Here is a 9,881-nt window from a genome sequence, read left to right on the forward strand (position 1 = left end):
CGAGTGCCGTCTTCAATCGCGAGGCGTCGCTCAGCATGGCTTCTGGTTTCCATCTTGGTCGTTGGTCAGCAATTTCTACTATCTCGCAATAAGTCGTCACTTATTGTGTATGGTAGCAACTAAGCAGAGGAATTCGTAGTGCTTCAGCACTTAGGCAAGATGCCGTCGAAGTTGACTGTTAGCACTTGAGGGTAAATTGAGATCTGATTGAGTTTGTTGTGTTCGCTAGCTAGTTTCCACTGCCTACTTACACTACTCTTTATGCAATATACAGAACAGGACTTGAGCAGCAACTTCAAGCTCGAGTTCATCTTCAAGTTCCAAAGCTTATAGCGGAGCCCAGATGCCGCTTTTACCGTTTTAAATCTTTATCTTCAAGACCCAAATTCCGCTGTTGATGTTGTCCGCGATTTGCGTCTTGAAGAACTCGTGACAATATCGGTAAATATTTGAAACCTAAGAGCGAATATTAATATGCTAAAATGACGCAGAAACAAATAAACTGTTTTCTTGTATGCCCAAAAGGGTGAATGTTGACCCAGTCGGCCTAGAACAACATTTTAGCAACCTTGTACGAATGGGATCCAGTCACATTCAAGCTACCTTAAGGAAATCTTCCAATTCGAGGCCGGTGGATCTATTCGAGGCCGGTGTGATATTAGCCAATGCATACGCTGTATTACGATTCCCAGCATGTCATTTGTAGATATACAACTAAGTACGAAACTCACAGAAATTTATACAGATTTGGCGCGAAATCCAAACTGCTGGCGGGAGAGCGATCACTGCCAGGAAGCAGCGTTACTCTAGCAGCTTTCGTTTCCAAACCAGCTCAATGGCACCTACCTACACGGTGGACTTTAAGCAAGCAACAATCGCTCAAGTTCAAGCCGGCAGTACAGCGGTTGATGTCGCCGCTGTTACTGGCGTTCATGAGAGAACTATTCGAAAGTGGCTACAAGCACTAGCGGAGAGCAAGTCACTGAAAGCCGGACGGCCTGGGCCCAAAACGTTCTTACCGAAAGCAGCAGAAGACCATCTAAACGACTGGGTGGTAGGATGACAGCTCATTGGCCACCCAGTCGAGCGGGCCGTAATCATACGAAAGGCGCAGGAAGTGGGCTTGCTGGGCTGCGGCGAACGTGTGGGCCACGGTTGGTACAAGGGCTTTAAAAAGCGCCATCCAGCGCTGACCGTGCGATCCGCCCAGTCGCTTGCCATCAAGCGTAACTTTGTTGTTCATGCTAATCTAACTACGCTTTTCAACACCCTGGCAAAGCTTATCGTTGAGCTGAAACTGGACAGCGCGAGGGTCTTTAATATGGACGAAACAGCTTTTCAGAAGCAACTCAAGAGCAAGAAAGAGTCGCTGTTCGTGGATCGAGTAACGTTTGGAGTACACAACCTACAGCTCATTTTCACCTCACAATTGTCGCGTGTGGAAATGCTACTGGCTTTGTAATACCGCCGGCTTTTGTTTTGCCTGGAAAGCCCGTTTCACCTGGACCGATGGAGAATTGCGAGGCAAAAGGCGCTGGGGTCACGACTTCAGCCTCGGGCTTTATGAATACCACCCTTTTTGAGCGATGGCTGAAGTTCTTTGCAAGCGCAGTGCCTGATTCCATTGCGCGTCCACTTGTGCTGATTTTGGATGGATGCGGATCTCACTACTCGGAAGAGGTGCTTGCTGCAGCAGAGCATCTGAACGTATTGCTGGTTTTCCTGCCCCCGAACGTCACGCACCTTCTGCAGCCATTAGACGTAGCCGTTTTCGCTACACTGAAGAGCAAGATACAAACTCTGCTTGGGGAGCTCGTGGAGGAAGACGAGAACGGATACTACAACATTAGCAAAGACGATGCGATTCAAGTGGCTAGCATGGCCTGGCGAGGGGCTCGGATCGGTCGAAATGTTAAGACAGGGTTCAAAGCTTGTAGACTGTTTCCCTTGTCTTTAGTTAAGATGGGTGCCCGTTTGAACAATTTCACACGAAATGGGGCGCCTCGCCACGTCCTGCTTGCCACATGGCTGCATATGAAGGCACTTGTCGAAGACGAGATCCTCACAATTCCAACTCCACCAAGCAAAGACCACGGCCAGAAGCGCAAGCTCGTTTCCGTCGGCGGACGGCACTTGGCACATGAGGTCTTACAGGAAATTGAAGCGTCCACCGCCAGATCGAGAGCTAAAGGCCGCAAACACGCGAACACGAGTAGTTCAGGTGCTAAGCCTTCCAAGAAGACGACCTCGATGTCGCCAAGCGTTGACACTGGCAGTGATATTGTAGATTCTACAGTAGTTTAGGCACATCAATTGTCGTACGACCTCATAAGTATGTGGAACTAAAAGATTGCCCTACCAAATTGGTCGAATCTGTGCGTCTGTCAATCCGGCAGCGTTACCCCCACCCTGCCGGGCGGTCACACAGGAGGACTTGGCTTCAGCAAAAAGTGGGAGTCGCTAGCCATGACGCATGAGCAGCCGTACGAGGTTCTCCGGGTGGCAGCGAGCTCTGGGGACTCGAGCAGGGCCGGCGCCCCGCTCGACATTTCGAGCGCTGTCTGTGTCCGCGTGCTTTTGGAAATACAGTCCTTTCCAAATGGCATCACCTTTCAAACCTAGTAACCTATGATAAAGACTTAAATACGATCGATATGCACCGTTCTAGTAGGCCTACCCCTGATGCTGGTGTACCAATGAATTTACTCAAGACAAGTCTAATTCCGACCTTTAATAGAACCTCCGCCACAATTCCAGTGGTTTCTTTAAGTAACAATACTGCGAGCAACACTGTCATATTATGTACCAATCATCTCCTTAAAAAAAGAGGGATTCTGGAGGTTTCCAGAACTGTCAAAACTTATGACTTCCGAGGCTGGAGTCCGACGCAGTGCCTTTCCGAAAATTGCACCTGCAAACCGGCCTCGAATTGACCACTTCCCTTATGGCTTGAACTTAGGCCACTAGAACGACGGAGCTGTTAGTAAATACAACCACTCAAATGTCATGCGTCCAGCTTCAGATATACATGCATTTCGATGCAGCACATGTACTCAATGCGAAATGAACACTGGGAGACGTTTCAAAATGGATTTAGAGACGGCAGATATCAAATTCTTAACTGAGAAAAAGTAAAAAGGTCCAGTGTCGTTGGCGAAGTGGGAAGCCCATTCTTATTCGCGCTTCAGTTTCTTCGTATTGACAAATATTTTAATATTAAATATCAAGTATTCAAATATCCAGAGCTTCCCGGGCGCGGCACAGCATTAGTCCTTCTTCAGTTAACTGGACACACAATTTGCAATAAATTAAGGTCGTTTATTCTTATAAATATAGTAAAAGGAACTAATAAATTTAGTTCGAGTGGCTAATAAGCCGCAATAGGACCAGCCAAATCAAGAGCTTGTTGTCGATTTCGACAAATCGATACAGGTATCCTATAAAACGACTCTTTTTGCGAATGTTGTTAACGCAAATCAAGGACATATAATAATGCCAGGTCTGTCTTTTCCAATCTCATTCTTTTTAATACGCCTGTTCTATGCACCGACCGTCCTCATTCTAGGTAATAAATCGGGGCGATATTACATCTGGAAGGCATAACATTTCGTGTTGCCCACATCAACTTCCAATGTCTGTATTCTGGTACCGTACCGATACAAACCCTTCCACACTTGCTGCGGACCACACATGGAACTCTACCTCAGTTCGCATATGAGGAACAACCAATGAGCACTCAAGCTATAACAGAGGCTACCAGCGCTCCCACCTCGCCGCCGTCTAGGGCGGGTTCAGCCCCTAGACTACGGCTAGTACACTCGACGTTGTCGACGTCACCACCGGCGGCGAGCTGTGAAAATCTACCACTGCACACAATATGACGGATCCTCCTCCTCTGCGCACGAGCAAGCACGCTGAGTTTACGAGGTGTGAGCTGCAGAGATTGTCACCGCATGTCATGACATGAACCGCTCTCTCCGGTACGCAATGGTGGTCATTGTGGGTGCTCATGCCAAGACCATGGAAACGATCACCGAGTGGAAGACGCGGCAGTGAGCTCTTGGTCTCGAGTTCGCCACCTTCGATGAATCTGTAGCACTGTCCGTCTCCAATATCCAAACGGCGCTCGTGATCGTTGCTTCATCCTATTGCTCGGCATCTCTTACTCAGAAAGGGTATAGATCACGGATGGGTAGCTTACAGTATTTAGCGACATGTATCCGGGGTGTAAGGCGGCTCCAACAGCGGCTCCACCAACGCGAGGCTCAGCTGCAATGCTGCCAGAGCGGTTCTGTATCAGACGACGTGCGAGAAGGCTTGCGGTGGTCGCAGGTGTCCCCAGTCATGGATACCGAGGGTCTAACAGATATCTGGTATCGTATCTCCGCGCTATGTTTGACCAGTACAAACGAGCCCTGTATAAGAGGAGAAGATAGTCTTCGCGCAGAGGTATTTTCCCTGGTCCTATGGTACGACACTGACCAACCAAGTGCAGTGGATTTCGTACTTCATTTTACGTGGTTCCAGATCAGTTTCCATCTCGGCGAGTTTCACGACGTTCGCCGTTTCTTTGCTGTATCACGCTGTGAATTTTCGCTTGAACACCCGCACGTCCGCATGCTTATCAAAGGGATTACCACACTCCGACACTGTACGATACCCGTATCGCTTTCGGGGCGTACCCATTGATCATTCCCGTGACCAAGCCCTTTGGGGGCTAATGTGCTTGGCGTTCGTACGATTGGAGACTGTGGCCATCTGGGGTGGATCCCTAAAGCTGTTTGCGTTACGAGCTCAGGACATTGTGATTGTAGATTCGTCGGGGACAGCCCACTCAGCGTCCAGTACAAGCTCAGACCGTATGGGTGAGTCTGACCGGCCCCGAAACATATCCAAATGGTGCTCCTAACACTGGGATGTTATATCGCTCCAGTCATCAGTTACTGTGTCCAGCATTCGGGGTTCTCATCCTCCTCCAAACTTGGAAGGACCTCCCTGTGGACATCCCAACAACTGCCTGCATGTCAACTTGGGGACAACCAGCCTGAAATCGACCGAACGTGTCCATAGCCATCAAGACCGCTGCAGCTTACATGGGCAAAGATCTCGATCGGTTGAGCTCGCATTCCTTCCGCACCGCGGGAGCTACATACATGTACCACTCCGGCGCGGATGCACTTACGATCCATCTTCACACCCACTGAGTCTCTCATACATTCAATACCTATACCAGGCTTTGCAAGGAGTCCGTCAACTTCCTTTCAGTGAACATGGTGAAGGTCCTACAGGTGGTACGACGCTACATTAGTGGAGCGATTAAAGGGGGGCACCGCTCTCCTCGTCCCTTTTCGGGTCGAGCTGATGGTCAGTGCATAAGCTCTCATTAATGCATTTGTTCGTTTGACCCCCGAGGATTGTGCAAAGGTGGGGAAACATGTTACAATATGTTTGACAGGCCACTTTGCTTTGAGTTTTTTTCGAGAAAAAGTACAAGAATAAACAAAATAAAGATAGAAAACACTCAAAAACAATAAAAAAAAGTAAGCAGGTTTGGCTGGGATCTCTGCGGTACAGGTCACACGAGTAGACGCTGTTAAAACGCGCTGGGGTGTGTTTGGACTTCTCGCTATCGATGAAGTAGAGTACGACCTTCTATTCTATTTCTATTGTTTTTTTTCCTGCAAGATCGAATAATGCCTCATATTATTTTTATGTTTCCAATGGGAAGGAAGCCGTGGCTGCTAGAGTGAAAGTGCATATCCATGTTAAAACTTAAGGCCTTACCTCAGTAGCCAGTTAAGTAGATTTGCCAGATCTAAACACGATGAGGAACCTGCACAAAATCGCGGCTTTTCCGTTGCTGCATATTATCGAGTATCCTATCAGGAATGCAATGATCTCACTCAGCTCAAGACTAGCGACTCGCAAAGTGGCATGCTTGGAGCGTTCGAAGAGATAAAAAGTGGGCATTAGCTGCTTTCGCCCACCTCCTTGTTGTAACAGCACGTTGTGCTGACATATTCACTTTACAACGTCCAATCCGGCTCGCTGATTTTAAAACGAAAAAAATAAGTATACTACCGCCCTCACTATGTTTTGGTTGGAGGGCAGCTATCCCAATAAGCAATACAATGATATGGAGTCGCTAGAGGCAAGCGTGTTAGTCCACGACAGGGTAGAGTGGCTTCCTTTAAACATGCAGAAAATAATAAAATAAAAGATCTATTAAACAGATGCTCAGAATTAAGCTCTTTTCGACGTTGTGTCGAAATTACAGTTGTCTGCATTTATTATATATATTGTGTTTAGTGGTTTTGTCAATGCATTCACGTCAGTTTTTGCGGTGTGCTCTATTGCGGTGGAGCAAAGCTGAGCAAAAATTAAGCCTACATACAGAAGTTGAAAAACTACAGACACTCGGACAAAGTACATAAGGTATAGGTTAACGTGTAATTTTCAAACTCGTTTTTTTTTGTCAATTATTTCCTTTGAAGGAGGTTTCTTTGGTGAATAATTATGCTGAGCGGCAGAGTTCATTCTGCACTTGCAGAATCTGCAGGATGGGTGGGCACTGATGGATGGGTACAACTGTTCAGCATACAGTATAAATTATACTCATAGTGGAAAAACGCCTATCAGTTGACCAGCACACTGCTGCCATCAGAGAAAGCGTTGGCACTAGCCTGTTGGTCCAACTTCTGCTGACAACCTGAGCAATTATGCTAATCTGCAGTATTCCTTTTTTTGAATTCTGCACGGAGGGTAAACATTAACGAATACCATTGGACTGAAGCGATGAAACGACTATCAGTCCACTGGTAGCGCCCTAGTGGACGGAAAGTGTTTTACTGAGTTGTTCCTGACTTCTTTATCCTGGTGGCCTTCCTAGAGAGAATTCTCATTTCTTCGAAGTACGTTGTTATTTTGTAACAGCAGTAAAAGTATAAGTCTAAGGCTGATGGATTTGTTCTCAAGTCGGTTTACTTCATACCGTAGTTTTTTCTTCGCCCCAAAATATTCATTAATAAAGTGGCGCAATTCCAATTACTGAAGCGTTAAACCAGAAATGTGTCTAAGCCAAGTAAGCGCACGCAGCAGCTCAATGTTGGATAGGCATCTGACTCTTTTTTCCAGTCGATCAACTGCCGACTTTCCTTTAAACCGCCACCGGCGGCCGTTTTCTTCTCGCCTCTGTGTCCGTACCCTCCTTAGCTTGACCAATGCGAGTCGCAGAGGAACGATAGGATGGACACGTACCCAGAGGCTGAAGATGATGGTGCGTGGGGGTTAACGTGAGGCAAAAACACTCAAGAGCGAAGAATACGTATCGTACTATCGCTACTGCAAAGAGTCACTCAAATTCAAGAAAAACTGGATATGGCAGATTTGAGAAGAGCGGTTTCAAATCAGTACACCTCGAATTTCACAATATCCAGCTACGGTATGGTGGTGTTTCTGGCAGCGATATCCCCGATAGTGACGAATTATCTGAAGTTCAGTCTGGAGCGGTGAAGACTAGTTCACCACCCCCTATTTTCTATTCTCGTGAGATTGTTACTGGGCTTGATAACAACAGTGCGTCTGATGAAGTCTACACCGATGAATCCGATGAAGGCTATGTATATGCAATCATCGACAGGAAGACTGTAAATGGTACTTATTTGTATAAAGTACAGTGGAGAGATGGACCCAATGGCCATCGATGGCCTGATTCGTGGCACCCTGGAGTACGCCTACGCGAAGACGGTTTTGAAGCGGCCTGTAAGGTCGTAGACATGTTTAAATCTTTTGGAAAGCTGTCATTTTATGCGTTTTGCCGTTAGAATGGTCACGTCCACAAAATTGGAGATTCTCCAGGAGGAATGTGTACAATTATCGCACTTGACATTGCTGTTGCTCTAAGTAGAAACAAATGGTGGGATACTTTGAGTTGGTTCAATGAATTTCGGCAAATGTGCTTACAGCGGAAGCGTCCATTGTCAACCAAAGGATTTACTACGGGGGAGCTCGGGATATTCATCAAGTTCGGTAACACTCGCTGTTATGAAGCAGGTGCGCACCAAATCAGTATTTGTGAGTTCGATATCAACACATTAGGGGGTTTCAAAATTAGCAAATCAGCGTCTTATTTGGTCGCGGCCGTCCCTGCGAAATGATTTCGATTTGGTCGAGTGTACCACTCTGATTTGGTCGGGTGTACTACTCTGATTTGACCTGGACCGCATCCGATTTCGATTTTCCAAATGCACCTGCGTCGACGCAGGTGCATTTGGAAATTCCATCAAATCATTTTTTCGTCGCAGACCCCCCTTTCTCGATGCCTTACAACTCGGAGCGACGCGAGCTCTTACGCGACCTGGACACAGCCTGCGCCCTCAGTATCGTAGGCGACGACGCCGAAGAGAGATATATGCTGTGGACGACATATCTATCCGTCGCTACAAGCAGGTATCTCTACGATCGTATAGGAGCCCCACACCGAGACGACAAGTTTGATGAGCTTTTGGCACTCTCAGAGAACGAGTTCCGGCAGGTTACGCGGGTTTCCAAGTCTTCGTTTGCTGCTCTACACGACTATATCGGAGGGAACACTGTGTTTAATTCCGGTGGCACCGATGCGCCGCACAAACAACGGCCAGCGAGTGTACAGATTGCCGTTGCACTCGCCCGGCTCGGATTAAATGGAAATGCTGCTTGTGTTGGAGAATTTCACCGGCGGTTCAATATAGCTGCTGGGTCGGTGGTAGCGTATACGAAGCGAGTCGTTGCAGCTCTCAAGGCAGTGCGTGCGCAATAGATTGCGTGGCCGTCACGAGCCAGACGACGGGAGGTTGCGAGCGTTATGGCATCAGAGGGATTCCCTGGCTGCGTTGGCTTTATTGATGGCACTACACTGCCCCTCTCACAACGCCCAGCACTAGATGGAAGCAGTTACTGGGATAGAAAGAAAAGGTATGGGCATTGGCGTGCATGGACCTGCTTCGTAAATATTTAACGCTTTGCCTTGCAGGTATTCAGTGTCAATGCAGGTTGTGTGTGACAGCGATAAGAGAATTATTGCGGTACATTGCGGCTGTCCTGGGTCATGCGCTGATTCGAATGTGTTTAAGCGGATGAAAATCTATCGCGAGAGTGAACTTTTCTTTGATGGTGGGGAGTTCCTTCTAGCCGACTCTGCTTACCCACTATTGCAGACTGTGTTGCCAGCATACAAATCTCCGCTTGCAGATCAACCCGACAACGCAGAGTTCAACAATTATTTAGCTATGTCTAGAGTGCGGAATGAGCACGCAATTGGAATTCTGAAAGGGAGATGGTCTTCATTACGTGAGTTGCGGAATCAGCTACGCTCGGAACAAGAAATGACACAATTAATCGACTGGGCTATTGGGTGTTGTGTACTTCACAATATGATGGCACGGCTGGGGGATGGTTGGAAAAAATGTTCTTGGAGTCCGATCCGCCTAACCAGGGTGCTGATGGTTTTGAGCGTGAAGCGCGTAGCTCAATCCGTGAGATTATCAAGCCTATCACACTTATTACGCGAAGACGTAGCTTACGGCGGATGCGGATGTAAAACACTATTTGCTGGTGGTGATCGTCCAGAACGCCACGGGCTTGCCCACGCAGGGCGATCACAAGCAAAAGTCAAGCTCTTCCCAATTGCATCTGCACGGTACCTGTGTAAAGTTTCTGCATCGGGGGCAGCATCTGGCAGTCGTACAGCGAGGACTCGTTCCTGAACGTTCGTATGGGTGTGCAGGACGTGACGTCTGCGCAGGCCCAAGGCACAATTACAAACCCCAAGCAGATTGGTCCGTACTACTCTGGAGCTAGTGGCATCGCTGTCAACAGCATCGTGGACGTGCAGGTGCTGAAGG

At 47.7% G+C, this 9,881-nt stretch overlaps 4 protein-coding genes across 4 annotated transcripts; all 4 read left to right on the forward strand.

Moving 5' to 3' along the window:
• Positions 1 to 3,963: 3,963 nt before the first annotated feature.
• PPTG_23095 (hypothetical protein) lies at positions 3,964 to 4,056 on the forward strand (the record flags this gene model as incomplete). The annotated part of the gene is made up of 1 exon (XM_008908444.1): positions 3,964 to 4,056. One exon carries the CDS (start codon positions 3,964 to 3,966, stop codon positions 4,054 to 4,056), a length of 93 nt encoding a protein of 30 aa, XP_008906692.1.
• Positions 4,057 to 4,720: 664 nt separating this feature from the next.
• PPTG_23096 (hypothetical protein) lies at positions 4,721 to 5,070 on the forward strand (the record flags this gene model as incomplete). The annotated part of the gene is made up of 2 exons (XM_008908445.1): positions 4,721 to 4,865; positions 4,934 to 5,070. The coding sequence occupies 2 exons, from the start codon at positions 4,721 to 4,723 to the stop codon at positions 5,068 to 5,070; spliced, it is 282 nt and encodes a 93-aa protein (XP_008906693.1).
• A 23-nt stretch (positions 5,071 to 5,093) lies between these two features.
• On the forward strand, positions 5,094 to 5,204 carry PPTG_23097 (hypothetical protein; the record flags this gene model as incomplete). Its single annotated transcript, XM_008908446.1, has 1 exon — positions 5,094 to 5,204. The coding sequence occupies one exon, from the start codon at positions 5,094 to 5,096 to the stop codon at positions 5,202 to 5,204; it is 111 nt and encodes a 36-aa protein (XP_008906694.1).
• Positions 5,205 to 8,317: 3,113 nt separating this feature from the next.
• On the forward strand, positions 8,318 to 8,797 carry PPTG_12424 (hypothetical protein; the record flags this gene model as incomplete). The annotated part of the gene is made up of 1 exon (XM_008908447.1): positions 8,318 to 8,797. One exon carries the CDS (start codon positions 8,318 to 8,320, stop codon positions 8,795 to 8,797), a length of 480 nt encoding a protein of 159 aa, XP_008906695.1.
• Between the last annotated feature and the right edge of the window lie 1,084 nt (positions 8,798 to 9,881).

This window comes from Phytophthora parasitica (genome assembly GCF_000247585.1).
Source record: "Phytophthora parasitica INRA-310 unplaced genomic scaffold supercont2.30, whole genome shotgun sequence".
NCBI classification, from domain to species: Eukaryota; Oomycota; class Peronosporomycetes; order Peronosporales; family Peronosporaceae; genus Phytophthora; species Phytophthora nicotianae.